Source organism: Cebus imitator, unplaced genomic scaffold (genome assembly GCF_001604975.1).
Source record: "Cebus imitator isolate Cc_AM_T3 unplaced genomic scaffold, Cebus_imitator-1.0 Scaffold260, whole genome shotgun sequence".
NCBI lineage: Eukaryota > Metazoa > Chordata > Mammalia > Primates > Cebidae > Cebus > Cebus imitator.
In genome coordinates this window covers 1,899,382-1,915,412 of record NW_016107575.1, presented here as the reverse complement: position 1 = coordinate 1,915,412, position 16,031 = coordinate 1,899,382, and the positions used below count along the sequence as shown (strand labels likewise).

The window sequence follows — 16,031 nt, the reverse complement described above, 5'->3', positions numbered from 1 at the left end:
GCAACTTCTGCCTCCCAGCTTCAGGCGATTCTCTTGCCTCAACCTACCAGGTAGCTGGGATTACAGATGCCCACCACCACAGCCAGCTAATTTTTTTTTTTCCAGTAGAGACAGAGTTTCACCATATTGGCCAGACTGCTCTTGAATTTCTGACCTCAGGTGGTCTGCTCACCTCAGCCTCCCAAAGTGCTGGGATTACAGATGTAAGTCACTAGGCCTGGCCCTAATTTATGTATTTTTTAGTAGAGACAGAGTTTAGCCATGTTGGCCAGGCTGGTCTCGAACTCCTGGCCTCAGGTGATCCAGCCCTGTGTGCCTCCCAAAGTGCTGGGATTATAGGCATGAGCCATCACGCTGACCTGGTTTTTAAGACTAGTATTTAAGTTTGTGAAGTATAACACTTCAACAAAATGAAGTTTCTAATTGTTACAATGAATAGGAAACATTATCTGAAGTTTTTTGTGTCTGTGTTTTGTTTTTGAGACAGGGTCTTGTCACTCAGGCTGCAGTGTAGTGGTACAATGCTGGCTCACTACAGCCTCAACCTCCTGGTCTCAAGTGATCCTCCCACTTCACCCTCCTATGTAGCTGGGACTACAGGCATATGCCACCACACCCAACTGATTTTTTTTCCCTTTTTTTATTTTTGTAGAGACAGGGTCTCATTGTGTTGCCCTAACTGGTCTCAAACTCGTGGGCTCAAGCAATCCTGCTTCGGCCTCCTGAAGTGCTGGGATTACAAGCATGAACCACCATGCCCAACCTTACATGAAGATTTTTTTAAAGTATTTTTTAATGCAGTATATAAAATTTGGCTTGGATATTAACATTTTCTGATATTTCTTTAATAGATGAATTCTAGCCATTTTTATAAAGATTTCTGTAAATCTTATTTTTACATTGACTTCCTTAATGAGATTTGGATTCTGCTAGATAGATGACTACTCATAAGAATGTTACAAGTAACTTTAAAGAAACATTAAAATCCTAAAAGTAGCAACCTTAAAATTATAAGTACTGAAACTGTAAGCAACAATAGTAAGAATGTTTGTATATTTCTAGTCTGTTACCATGATAGCCTCCTATGATTATACTCCAAATGTTTTACTCCCAAGGTCTCAGTAGTTTAATTTAGCCTTTTTTTTTTTTTAAATCAGTGCCAAATTCCCCAATCCTTTTAACTTTAAATATGAGTGAATAATTCTTTTACCCTTTCTTGATCTTTGGACTCACAATAACTTAGTTAATTGCTTGTTAAAAGGAATCATACATGGAAAGAGATAGTATGACTGTCTGCAATTCCACTTGTAGTCATATTCAGATGGGAAAACAGTATTAATTACTGAAAGTTGTTTAGGGGACTGCTGGGTCTTGGAGTCAGCACTTGGGTTTGCATTTCTTCTCTGCAGTTTTCTGTATATGACCACTGTAAACCCCAGCTTCCTCATCTGTATAATAAAGATAATAGCATCTGCCTCCTCAGGTTATTATGAGGATTGGATGCAGATGTGTACAAGGCGATCAGTGAGGCAGTCAGTCACTAATACTATCAGCTTATAAAGCTGAGGATTCAGTCAGCCAGTCATTGGCAATCTGTTGTTTGTTGGGCTCTGCCAACGTTATTTAGCAACCAGTTGGAATCTGATAGCAGTCAGAAATTAAATAGGTTATTCTTGGGTTAAATAGTATATTCATACAAGTGATTGCTTGGATCCTCCTCAGAAGCTGCTATTGAAAAATAGTGGCATGCCTGACTAAATTCTGATAATTATCAGTTATTAACTAATCCTCAGAAATTAACTGTAGTGTATATAACAGGAACTGGCCTTTAGTTACAAGTTGAAACTATGGACAAAATGGTAGATGAAAAATAAAGCCATTATTTTTAGTGGCTTCAGTAAGTTGAAGGAACATGATACCACAAAAGTACTTTGTGGCTTAAAGAATTCCTTTTGCTGGCCATGCACAGTGGCTCACGCCTGTAATCCCAGCACTTTGGGAGGCCAAGGCGGGTGGATTACCTGAGGTTAGGAGTTCGAGAACAGCCTGACAAACATGGAGAAACCCCATCTCTACTAAAAATACAAAATTACCCAGGCATGTTGGCACATGCCTGTAATCCCAGCTACTCGGGAGGCTGAGGCAGCAGAATCGCTTGAACCCAGGAGGCAGAGGTTGCAGTGAGCCGAGATCATGCCATTGCACTCCAGCCTGGGCAACAAGAATGAAACTGCTGATAATTACATTCAGTGACATGTGTCTATATTTAATATTTTGTTAGTTTGAAGGTAAAATTAACTAGAAAATAGGAGGTCTGGATTTTCTTTCTCTCTGTCAAATGTGTGATGTGGACAAATCATTTGACCTCTTAATCATAACTTTTGCAAAATGAGGATAACTTCTGCCTCTCCCTTCCTAATAATGGCATTATGATAATACGATAGGTGAAAATGAGTTGATAATTCAGAGGTGGAAGTATTCTACAAATTGACATTACTACTTTACAACTAGTTTCTGAAAAATTGGAACTGTTTTCAGCTTGATTAGAACCATGACATGTAAAAGCCAACTAGGAAATTCTCTGCAGACTTGCTATTTAATTGACATAGCGGAACCATATTCTCATACTATATATGTTGTGTTCTTCTATAGGTTTCAGCCATTTTTGCTTTTAAATTAGCAATGTTGTTCCTAGATTTGAAATATATGTCTAGTCACTTTTCAGTGAAACTCACATGAGGCTTTTCTGTGTCTCTAGGTTATTTGAGATGACTTTTTTAAAATTAGCTCTTGTCCTCCCCCTACAGGAGAATTTGCAGCCTTCAAGTAGCCACCATCATGGCAGCATCTGCTCTTATTTCTTAAGTCTTGTGTTCGTACAATTTGTTAACATCAAAACACAGTTCTGTTCCTCAAATCTTTTTTTAAAGATACAAATTTCCAATGCATAAGCTGATGTGGAACAGAATGGAATTTCCCATCCAACAAAAGAGGAAAGAATGTTTTAGGAACCAGAATTCTCTGCTGCCAGTGTTTCTTCAGCAAAAATACCACGAGCATACAAGTCTGCCCAATCCCAGGAAGAAAGAGGAGAGACCCTGAATTCTGACCTTTTGATGGTCAGGCATGATGGAAAGAAACTGCTGCTACAGCTTGGGAGATTTGCTATGAAAAGTCTGCCAGTCAACTTAGCCCTTCTAACCACCAGATCAATTTGTGGCTGATCATCTGATGGGGCAATTTCAATCACCAAGCATCGTTCTCTTTCCTGTTCTGGATTGTTGTTGTGGAACTCTTTCCCCTAGCGACCACCAGTTAATTTCTGAGGGATGGAACAAAAATGCAGCTTGCCCTTTCTGTATGGTGCGTGCATGTTCAGGCCTTGACAAATTTTATCAAAAGGAAGCTATTTTATTTAAATGGAGGCTGAGCAGTGAGAAGTAGATGTGTCTTGGTATGGAGGAAAAGGGCATGCTGCATCTTCTTCCTGACCTCCGGGGTCTCTGGCCTTTCGTTTCCTTGCCCACTGAGGGGTCTGCTTAACCAAACAGGCTAGATAGTGCTGGCACATATTGCCTTCTTTCTCATTGGGTCCAGCAATTAAGATAAGTGTTTGAGGATTTTTTTTCCTCCACAATGTAGCAAATTCTCAGGAAATACAGTTTATACCTTCCTCCTATGCTCTTCCAGTCACCAACTACTTATGCGGCTACTTTGTCCAGGGCACAAAATGCCATGGCAGTATCTAACTAAAAGCCTACAAAACTGCTTAATAACAGTTTTGAATGTGAGAAATTTAGATAATTTAAATATAAGGTACAGGTTTTAATTTTTGAGTTGCTTTTATATTTTTATTAAAAAGAAAATAATTTTCAGATTTAACTGAATTGGAATAAAATAATACTTCCCACTAGAATTATATATCCTGAAAATTGTATTTTTGTTATATAAACACCTTTTAAGAAAGATCATTATCCTTTTCTCTACCTAAATATGGGGAGTCTTAGCATAATGACAAATATTTATAATTTTTCAGTTAATGGTACTTGCTGGATCCACACTAACATCTTTGCTAATAATATCATTGTTTCTTCCAACTTATTCGTAACACTACATCCTACATCTTCTTTCTAGTCTTTTATCTAGAATATGCAACCTGAAATAAAAATGGTGGTGTCTCCATTCATTCTCCTTTTTCCTTTTTTCCCAAGCCTGGTCTTCAAAAGGTTGGGTAATTTGGCAGCTGAATTCCCAGGCAGAGAACAGAGCAACTTTAGGCATATTGGGACTGAGGGAGGGTGTGGAAAACTTATCATCAGTTGTTTTTATAGAAAGAGCTGGTGTTTATTAAGAACCTAAATCTTTCTTATCTTTGCACAAATGGAAAATATAACCTAGTTATAGCTTCCTTTGGCCTTTATTAAAGGGTAATATCAATTACAGTCATAGCAAAGAAAGTATATGTATTAATGGCAAATTAATGGAAAACCTCCCTTAATCAGGAATCTAGACTCAGAATTTAGGAATGTAAATCAAGTCAGATATACTTAGACCAACCAAGCTAGAGCCAAGGATTTGAAAGAAATTAAACAGGACCCAGAATAAATCAACGAATTGGAAATGGTTATTTAAAATTTTCAGATTGTAACTCCAGGCCCTGCTATCTGTATTTCAGCCTTCTAAAAGCTCACTACCATTAGATGATTTTTGCTAACATACATGTGTTCAGAAGAAAGCCTATTGAAATTTTCATGGACTTGTAAAAAGTTGTCCTTGTAAAATGCAATCAGTTTGAAAAGCAAATTGTTTTTAAGTTTTACATCAGCAGGGCAATGTCTTAAAAATTCAGAAATTTGCAAAGATGGAAATAATTCACACTGATTTGAAGACTGTGCATAATACTGCCTTTCTTGAAAAGCATTGGCTATTTTTTTTTTTTTAATGTCTCTAGATGCTTTTATATGTGGCTGTGTTCCCTTTACCAAGATTGGCTTCAAGTTTCTGCAGGTTGAGAGACCTGGGCTTGAACAGACGATGTGTTTCATGTCCTGCTGAGGAGGCAGAATGTGTGCATGGCTGGGAGCAGGACTGCGTCAGCCAGGCAGTGGCAGCACCATTAGGGAGCAAGCTGAGCATTTGAATTTCCTAAACAATATTCAGGGTGATACACTGTTTCTTCCCTTGCATTCTAGAATAGGCTGGTATCTCATTTGAGTAGGGAGAGCAGACCTGATCTCAAATGAAGCTGTGCCCAGGAGCCAGGCTCAGCATATTGAGATTTTTTTTATAGAGACCTTAAAAAATAAAATATTTAACCTCTCTTTTCTTCCTTTTTCCATTAAATAGTTTTTTTCTCTAGTTTACAAATGACATGAAAATAGATTTTGTGTTTTATCTGCTTTATTTTTTGATGCTTAGATAACAGACTTATTGAGCTCCTAAAAACTATACCAGGAAGAAGTCCTTATTTATGAAAGCACTTTATGAGTAATTGTATAGACGGTATGTGGCTGCGTCACTGACCATCTTGTAAGGGTGTCACAGTCTTGTCTGTAGTGGCCGCAGTGCCTTCTGTAGTGTGTTTTAGTTTTGGTAGGGAGAGGTGAAACCCTCTGAAAAATTTGAGAGCAACTAAAGCAGATTGTTTTTAACTGTGTAGTATTCCTGATGGACTTTTCTCATCATTACAGTCTAGGACATAGACTTTTGCCACTGAAATAATATTGACCAAAAAAAGTAGTTTTTAAAAGGGATTTGTGAATAGAAAATGTGATTGTTTATTGTTAATGTGCACCTTAAAAGAAGATTCTGTCTAGCTGTCAAATTCTGGTTCCTGAACATCCCACCCCTGATTGTATTTGAGATCTAGTAGGGGGCATTCCAAAAGATAAAATCCCATATAAATGATATGTGCTATATTTATGTTGGTGTTGGAGAAGAAAGTGCAGTATATAAAGAAATAAGATAGCAGCACTGTCAGCCTGAAACTTTGTAAATATTTCCTAGCTTCTGGTTTGGTGCAGTGGCAGCACTTTCATCACAGGATGTTACCTTGTATTCATCAGTGGAGTGCGAGCTGCTGCACACCCTCCTCAGATCTCACCTGTCCCCACTGTACATCCACCTCGCCAGCCGCTTGCAAACCTCATCTCTAGTTTTAGTTTGAAACCACATTGCAGGGTTCAGGTGACCTCTTCAAAAAACTACCTCCTCGGAATGAGGTCATGAATAGTTATTTATTTTAAAATAATGAAAAGTCAGGAGCTCTAGAACATGACGATGATTTAAGATTTTAACTTTTTTGTGTACTTGTATTTGAGCACTCTCATTTTGTCCTAAAGGGCATTATACATTTAAGCAGTAACACTGTAAAAAAAAAAAAAAAAAAATGTGTTGCTCAGAATATCTGAATGTTGTTGAAAGTGGTGCCAGAACCTGTTGAGGGGTACGTTTCAGAATCTTAACCTTGAATCAGTTGCATGAAAATAAATAGCTATGGTATCACTTCACTAATAGTGATTTAATTTTCAGTAGGCTTGGCAAGACAGTACCTCATTATAATGAGTTAGGTGCAGCTTTGTCATGTGCACAGGCATTCATAGAGAGACTGCCCAGCTAAGAGGTAGAATGATTACTCTTTTTGCAAGATTCTCTTCTTTGTCCAAGTTGGCATTGTTAGTGCTAGAATACCGGCACCTTGAGACTAGCAGATTCCAACCATTAGGCTGTAAACACCATAGCCAGAGATGGAAGGTTTACTGTGAGTATGAACAGCAAATAGCTTACAGGTCATGTGTTGAAATAGTATATATAGGTGAGGCTCTAGAAAAATACCTTGACAATTTGCCAAATGATCTTACTGTGCCTTCTTGATGCAATAAAAAAGCTAAAATTTTAGCAGAAATCAGTGATTTGTGAAGAGAGCAGCCACTCTGGTTTAACTTAGCTGTGTTAATAATTTTTAGAGTGTAATTTAGACTGCATAGATAAATGCACTAAAGAGTTTATAGCCAAAATCACATTTAACAATGAGAGAACACACAGGTAAATTTTCAGTGAACAAAATTATTTTTTTAAAGCACATAATCCCTAGTATAGTCAGATATATTTATCACATAGAGCAACTACCTTGAAAATACAGTTAGTTCAGTGACATTTCTAGAGAAACTTTTTCTACTCCCATAGGTTCTTCAAAGCATGGAACTTTTATACAACAGAAATGTTGACAGAAATTTCAAGAAATTGCTGTAGTTTAGGGTTGAAGTACTGTATGATGGGCAGCAATTAATGTATTAACTTAGAAGGGGAAATTGAAATACAGGACAGAATTTGGTTTTATCAGTTTCCAGAGTACTGCTGCCAACCTAGACACTGATTTTTCAAAGTTTGAAATGTAAATTTCCTCCCAGGACTTGCTTGCAAGTGAAGCTGGACTGCGCTAGTCATCCTGCCCCAAAGCACTGTGGGGTCTGGGGTGGAGGTCTCTCAAGTCAAGGCGTCCTTTATGATGTGGCAGTTGGATGTAAAAGAAAACATTCCATGGTGTGATTCTTGTATCTTCTTTCATTCCTCACCAACAAAAGAGGAAGCCCATGTATTGTCTCCAGTGCATCCTTGAAATGTTACACAGGGATGGATTACTGATGCCTGTCAGCAGTTGAGCCCCAGAAGAGGGTATTAGCATCTCTGCCTCAGGCGATGATTTGTAGCTTGGCCAGAGGCGAGTGGAGTCACCAGTGTATTTGTGGTCCGTGTTGCTAGCTCTGGTAAAACTGAAAATATTGGTAAGATGTTTATTTTATTAGTATACTAGATAGCCCTGTTTTGTTGTTTTCAAATAAGCTATTTTCACTTTTGTTTGGGCAAGGACATTTAAGTCGAAATTCAGTTCTAATTTTTGTTAATTGTGGAAAGAGTAACAGTTCCTATCAGGTATTTTTAAGGTGGAAGAGGACAGAAACCCAAGTCCTAAAATCTTAAGATAACAGTGCTTTAAAAAAAAAAAAAAAAGGCATAGGGCCAATTAGTTCCCAACTCAATGAAGGGATTAAAGTACTTTTATTTAACTTCCACAAATTCAACTGTTAAGTTTTATTAATTACTAAATCAGCTTTATTAAAATGTTGACATTTATTTAGCTATTTTGAGTAATTACAGGGACATAACCAGTTGTGTATGAGGACACAGCCAATGTAAGCCAGTGTATCCATTTTTTAGAGGTGCTTTTTTTTTTTTAAGAATTCTGTAAATTGAAGTGCTCTGAAAACTACTAAAATATGTTTATTCATGTTAGTATCAAAAAATGTTTTGTACAAACCATCTGCTTCTCCTGGCCAGCCAAGTTCATTCTCCAGCACCATGACTGCTGGTTCTCACGTACATATGCCGGAGACTTGGCAGAAAATTTGTGAAGAGATGCCGCAAAGGAAGGATCTGTTTACAGGGGTGGGAATGGGGGTTTGGATGAAATTGCTTAGTCCTGGTTTTGTTTTGAAAATTACTGTGTTGCATTTTTGTATTAAGTTTTTGAACGCACATGTATTTTGGTGGAGTATGAGTTAGAAGACACTGCAGACTAGCATAAACAACAAAGCTCAGAGAGTGGGCACAGATGCAGAGAAGAGACCAAAATGGGGTGAGATGGCAGTAAGTCTAGGATAGGGAAAAATTTATGTGAGGGTGGGAAATAAACTGTCATTACCTGAAATCAAATGTAAGAGTGCAATAAGTAAGCTTTTTATTCTAAGCTGTGAAAGGTTTGAGAATCATTCCTTCCTAATACATTTGTGTATGTTCCATAGCTGATTAAAACCAGCTATATCAACATATAATGCCTTTTTTTCATGTTAATGACCAACATAAGTGGCTAGCGTTTATGTCTTATTTATCTTCATGTTATGTTAATTTACATACAGGGGTTTGTGTCTATGTGCTGTCCCCTTCTCCTGCCTTCATTTTAATTTATTCTCTTTTATTCTTTTTTTTTTTTTTTTTTTAATTTTTTTTTTTTAGTGGTTTTTTTTTTATTTTTTTTTTTTTTTTTTTTTTTTTTTCTTAATTGGATTTGGACCTGAAGAAAGACCACCTTCATTTTAAAATGCACCATGGGTCCTCCGTGTTTCCTTTGGCCATGCCACATAGTTTAGTCTCAGTTTGGCCTTCATGATGTCGCTTGATTTTTGAGGAATATATCACAGTGATATATATTTGTGGTAATCTCATTTGTTGGTTGCACATCTGATCCTTTGCTCAACACGGCAATTGCTGCTTTTCCTAAGATAGGATCATATAACTGATCAGAGGATTGAATTTGATCATTCATCAAAAATATGTCGCTCTCTGAATTTTATTCATTAGTTGTGATTGCTCTTTGGTTTAGACCAAGCAAAAGGACATACCCCCTCTTCATGTATTCCTTGGCTTGAGGACATGTCTCCTGTAAGGGAGAGGAAAGGAAGATGCTTCCTGTTTGAACTGCAGTGAATTCATGGTTCCTGTTTCACTACTCCAAACCTTATGGCGACTCACACACACATTCCTCTTTTCTGTTATTGCCAAAGGTTCGGGTTTAGTACACTTCAGTTCCACTCAAGCATTGAAAAGTTCTCATGAAGTCTGGGGCAGGCCCAGTGAAAAGATGGGGACTTTTTAATTGTCCACAGACCTCTCTATACCTGCTTTGCAAAAATTACAATGGAGTAACTATTTTTAAAGCTTATTTTTCAATTCATAAAAAAAGACATTTATTTTCAGTCAAATGGACGATGTCTCCCTGTTGTCCCCTATTCTTAATGTTTGCTTGAATCTTTTATTTTTATTTTTTTTTTTAATTCTTCCCCATACCTACTTCCTGATACTTTGGTTCTCTTTCCTGCTCAGGTCCCTTCATTTGTACTTTGGAGTTTTTCTCATGTAAATTTGTATAACAGAAAATATTGTTCAGTTTCGATAGAAAGCATGGAGAATAAATTTAAAAAGATAGCTGAAATTCAGATTGAAGAAATTTATTTCTGTGTAAAGTTATTTAAAAACTCTGTATTATATAAAAGGCAAAAAAAGTTATATGTACTTGATGTGAATATGCGAATACTGCTATAATAAAGATTGACTGCATGGAGAAGTCTTCATCAGGACTATTTTTCTAACATCATTACAATCAGTAACAAAAGTAGTCAGCAGTTTTAACAGTTCTTCTAGACAATGGAGAGACTAAGAAATGTACATTTTGTTTCTTAATGTTGGTTACTGCTTAGTGGGTAGAAGTTGAAGTAAGTTGTCAAGATCGTGCCTGATACATGATACATGCTATACAACTTGTAGTGGCAGCAGCCTTTTGTCAGGTGTTGGTGATGACCTTCAGTATTTTAGATGTTGACCTGATGTATCTTTAGCTGCAAATGACTGCTCTCCCTGTGGTTCAGTTGGAGTGTGTGCCTTACTTTAGTCATGTTTAAAGTTTATCTGCAGAAACTCACCTTAGAATTGTATTTTTTCAAACTTTTGACACAGCTTGTATTTTCTATAGTAACACAGAACATACACACTAACATTTATTGGAAACTATGCACTCATGTTTTCTACTTTTTTTAATGTGGTTACCTCAGTGAGTTGATTTTGTGCATTTGATTTCATGGCCCACCCCCAAATAAAATTCACTCAAGTCTGAAAAACACCTAGAGTATCTCCAGACAAAATATATCAAAGTACTGGGCAAGGTTTCCAGAAAAGAAGTAAACAGTTTTAAAACTCACCTGAAGTACACTGTGTGTGTGTATGTGTGTGTGTGTGTGTGTACACACACACACATATATATATATATACACACACACACACACACATACATGTACATTTTTTTAAAAAACTCACCTGTGGCCAGACACTGACTCACACCTGTAATCCTCGCAATTTGGGAAGCTGAGGCAGGTGGATCACCTGAGGTCAGGAGTTTGAGACCAGCCTGACATGGTAACCCCGTCTCTACTAAAAATACAAAATTAGCCGGACATGATGGTGCATGCCTGTAATCCCAGCTACTTGGGAGGCTGAGTCCAGGAGAATCGCTGGAACCCAAGAGGCGGAGGTTGTGGTGAACCAAGATCACGCCATTGCACTCCAGCCTGGGCAACAAGAGCAAAACTCTATCTCAAAAAATATACAAAAATTAGTCAGACATCTGTAATCCCAGCTACTCAGGAAGCTGAGGCAGGAGAATTGCTTGAATCTGGGAGGTGGAGATTGCAGTGAACCGACATCCTGCCATTGCTCACCTGGGTGACAGAGCAAGACTCCATCTCAAAAAAAAAGAAAAGTGACCTACAAAAGTTATGTCTGAGAATAATATGAAGGAACAGAAAAGTCTAAAGAGAGCTTGTGCCTGAGGAATCTGGTTTCACCCCTCCTCCCAAACCATAATAATGCTTTCAAGACTTAAGAGGCTAAGGCAGGATTGCTTGAGCCTAGGAGTTGGAGGTAAGCCAGGACAATACAGCAAGACCCCCATGCTACAAAAATAAATGTCAAGACAATTTCCTATGAACTGCAATTTTCTCATCTGAAAAATGTAATTCTATAATATAAACATTATAGAAACTCATTTTCTAAACCTTCGTGCATGATTACAACAGAGTAGTTGTGGCTTTAAGAACATACACCATAATATATGAGGTTTTCCTTAAAATTTAGCCCAGAACTATGGACACTTTAGTTATTATAAAGAACTCTACCACAGTAGCTCTTCTGAAACTTCTTTGAGGGGCTGTGACAATCAGACCTACTGTCTTTTGAGTTATATAGTTCTCCTAGACTCAAAATGTTAGGACAAAAAGTGTTCTTAAAATTGAGCTGGGCTCATTGACTCACACCTATAATCCCAACACTTTGGGAGGCTAAAGTGGGAGGATCACTTGAGGCCAGGATTTCCAAACTAGCTTGGGCAAAAATTTTATTTTTTATTAATTGGGCATGGTGGCATGAACCTGTGATCCCAGCTGAGGTAGGTGGAGACTGCTTGAGCCTGGAAGGTCAAGGCTACAGTGAGCTGTAACAGCACCACTGCATTCCAGCCTGGGCAGCAAAGCAAGACCTGTCTTGAGAAAAACTGGTCCAACTCCTCTTATATCAGTTGCTGAATGTGCAGCCCCAAAGGATACGACTCTGCTAGGCTTATGTAGGCAGGACCCAAGATCTGTACCATGCATTTTTTTACATAGGTGTATGTTACGTATATATAATTTTGTCATGGCGGCTATAACGAGATGTAGCTAGTACTGACTCCATGACAGTGAGTTTGTAGCTGGAAATGGATGTTGTGCTAGGCATACTCCACTTGTCCCTACTGTTGTCATCACCAATCTGGAAAGGCACTGCTAGTGTAGGTGACAAAAGGCAAAGTCCCAGCTGCTGAGGCAGGTCCACACACCAGCTCAGGGAGCTTCCATTTCCTTGACACTGCACAGTGGCATCCCACCAATGCTCCTGATGACATGGTTACAGCAGGCGACAGGGTCAACCTCTTCTATACAACAGTTCTAGGGACAACTGGAAGCAAGATGACTTCTGTATCTTCCTGTAACATTCATGTAACAGCTGTTCCTTCTGTAGCACCTCTCATCTCAAACTTACTAGACAACTAATTTTGGTGTTTACTTAAGTTTCCCTAGGAAACAGTAAAGTTATGAACTTGTGTGCTAAAATTTGACAGTTGACCTCTGTTGCCATTTTAGGCCATACCCTAAAACTTACTTCAAATGTACCTGTAGCCGCTCATCACAGAGAGGAACAGATACCCTAAATGTGCCTGTTTTGCTTTAGCATATTTTTTACAGGGTGGGGGTGCACCACCTCTGTTGGATTATCTGTTTACCATCTGGTCTATCTGGAAGTTTTTCTATAAAAATCAAACTGGGATTCCAGGGTCACTACACTTCTTAGCTTAGGCCCAATGGTCTAGAAATAACAACTGCTTCTAGTTAAAAGAGTATTTCATTCAAGCCAGGCATAGTTCTAAGAGCTTTATCTAACTCATTTAATCCATTCTACAAATTAGGACATTGAGATACAAATCAAAGTTATTTGTCCAAAGTCATAGTAAGCGAATGGTGGAGCTCCTAGTCAGATCCAGCAAGTCTGACTCCAACAGCCTGAGCTCTGGAAGCATTATACCAGCTTTTCAAATGTCAGACAGAGACAAATCAGTAGGTTGTAAAATCACTTTAGGAGGTCTCAACTGGCCTTTCTTTCGTAAGTATGTAGAATCAAATGAAAATAGTGTGCATCACAGATACTGTTTCGTGAACTTTTGGTTTGATATATGTGTATACAAGCATATTTATATGCCAGGTAACATGAAACTAATTCTTAAACTGTGATCAAAAAGGCTGACACCATGCTATGTTGACTCAGATCATCTGACTCCACCTAGAACAAGACTGCAGGATCTGAATCTGCAGGTATGAGCTTGGCAAAGCACCTAACCCATCTGTAGCTCAATTTCTTCAACTACAAAGTAGAAATAATAATGTGAGTATGTGACAGATTAACACATTAAGTGCTAACAACAGTGCCTGGCCCATGGTAAGTTTTCACTGTTACTTCCTGTAACTATCTATTGCCATCAATCAAATGTTGTACAGTACTTAACATCCTTTTGGGACTCCTCCCACGTATTTTCCCATATGCTATACAGGGAGTGGAGGCCCATTCCTTTAAGAAGGCTGGGAACAATTTCCTGCATGGCCCACGTGTGGAAGAGGATTCCAATGTGGCCTCCATATTCTTTAAACAAAAGAATGCTCTTTTTAAAGTTACCTTTTAAGTCAAGCAACTGATTCCTAAGGAATGGGGCTACTGAGATTACTTGAGTTCACTGTTGTGGACTGTATTCTTTCCAAAAAAAAAAAGTCTTTATTGATATTGGGAGGCGGGTGGTCACGAGGGGTGGGATGGGGGTGAGTGGAGGACAAGAAAAATGAAACCTGTAAAGTACAAAGAGATCTGATGGTTTTAAAAGTAAAGACCTGAAACATGGCTTCATCAGCTCAGGCAGCTCACACACAGATGAGTAAACACAAAACCAAGGAAGTATCCCCAGCACCCCTTACAAGAGGGGCAGGACTGCTGAAGCTGTCAGCAGGGGAGGGTGCAACTCGTCCACTTGCTTCAGCTTTTCCTGCCATGGTGCCAGCTCTGTGACAGCCAGAGAGAATTAAAGTGGGGATGGAAACCCAGGCACTAGGAAAGCACGTCAGACTACACCCCAGCTTAAAGCCTGCCAGAGGCTGCTCGCTGCATTCAACCAAAATCTAAACCTGCAGCCCTGATCTGCTCACGAGATCTAGTCCCACCCTCTCCTCACCTGCAGGAGGTGCCCTGGACTTGATGTTCCGTAAACACAGTAGTGACTGAGGTCTCATCCAGGACCCTGATTCTGGCTGTTCTCATTCCCAGAACAGTCTTCACCCTCGAACAAATATGGCTTCTCCTACTTGTTCAGGTTTCAGCTCAAATGCCTTCCCTGACCAGTCAAAAGTTCAATTTGCCTTCCTCGCCCATTTCTGGCACCTCACCCAGTGGCATTTCCTCCACAGCACTTAGTCTCACTTGGTTAGTGACTGTCTACCCTTTCTGAAATCTTAAGTTCTCTGAGAACAGTCTTATCTTCTTTAGTACTAGATTCTCAATGCCTAGGTGGTCAAAAACCTAAGTTGGAAAAAAAGGGAGGCCAGGCACTGTGGCTGACACCTGTAATCTCAGTACTTCGGGAAGCCAGGGCAGGAAGATCACGTGAGGCCTAGAGTTCAAAACCAGCTTGGGCGACATAGCAAGACTCTTTGTCAAAACACACACACACACACACACACACACACACACACAGACACACAAATTAGCCGAGTGTGGTGGCACACACTTGTAGTCCCAGTTATACTGGGAAGCTGAGGCAGATCACTTGGGCCCAGAAGTTTGAGGCTGCAGTGAGCTAGGTTCGCCCCACTCCACTCCAGCATGGCTGAGACAGACCTTATCTCTACAAAAAATATATAGATCGAGATTTAGATCTGTGGGTAGAGATTTCTGTCCAGTCTCACAGAGCTGAACAAGTGCTTTGCAACGAATTTTAGAAAAAGTAAAAATGCCTGCCTCACTCATCTCCCACTCCTCTGGCCCTAAAAACTCCTAGTTGGAAGTGTGAGTTAAGAGTTCCACAAGACGTTACTGGATGGCAAGTCTTCAGTGAACAAAAAAAAAAAAAAAAAAAAAAAAAAAAAAAAAAAAAAAAAAAAAAAAAAAAAAAAAAGAAAAAAAAGAAAAAGAAAAAATAATAAAAAATAAAATAAAAGAGTTCCACAACAGCCCTGCATCACAACTGCCCAGTCCACAGGAGCTACTTAATTAATCGACTGCACTGACCTCTAACCTCTGTCTACTCAGGGCAAGAATCCACTGCAGTGGACACAGGGCCAGAGTTTTCACAGGAACTGCTGACACAGCTGACGAAGACACCGGCTGAGGAGACGACGGCACAGCGCTGCAGCTAAGGGTCAGCTTCGGAGTCCTCACCTCACTGGTAGCGTGTTGACACTAAGCAAGTAACTCCATCTCCATGAACCTTGCTGTCTTCACTGATAAATGGAGCTAATGCCTATTATGTCAGTGGGGTACCCAAGAGGGTCAGCTGAAAGGGCACTAAACCACTAAGCGCCAGAGTTAGAAAAACTAATAATCCATAAAGGGTAGCTGCCATTATCAGAAAGATCCAGGGCGGGCGCAGTGGCTCACACTTGTAATCCCAGCCTTTTGGGAGGCCGAGGAGGGTGAATCACCTAAGGTCAGGAGTTCAAGACCAGTCTGACCAATATGATGAACCCCATCTCTATTAGAAATATAAAAATTAACTGGGTGTAGTGGCGGGCACCTGTAGTCTCAACTACTCGGGAGGCTGAGACAGGAGAATTGCTTGAACCCAGGAGGTGGAGGTTGCAATGAGCTGAGACTGCACTCCAGAGTGGGTGACAGAGTGAGACTCAGAAAAGAAA

At 39.3% G+C, this 16,031-nt stretch overlaps 1 protein-coding gene and 1 long non-coding RNA gene across 7 annotated transcripts in view; one reads left to right on the top strand and one right to left on the bottom strand.

The window, feature by feature from the left end:
- The window catches only part of BRAF (B-Raf proto-oncogene, serine/threonine kinase), a 203,603-nt gene extending 195,610 nt beyond the window's left edge, over positions 1–7,993 (top strand). For all 6 annotated transcript variants that reach the window (XM_017499757.2, XM_037728266.1, XM_017499754.2 and 3 more), the window contains one exon: positions 2,808–7,993. In XM_017499757.2, coding sequence (XP_017355246.1) covers positions 2,808–2,951 — 144 coding nt within the window. In that variant the 3' untranslated portion in view covers positions 2,952–7,993. The remainder of the gene's footprint in view (positions 1–2,807) is intronic.
- On the bottom strand, positions 6,225–15,859 carry LOC119467101. The gene is made up of 2 exons (XR_005195631.1): positions 15,406–15,859; positions 6,225–7,757 (listed from the first exon to the last, which is right to left on the bottom strand). It is a non-coding gene; the product is annotated as an uncharacterized LOC119467101 (long non-coding RNA).
- Positions 15,860–16,031: the final 172 nt, after the last annotated feature.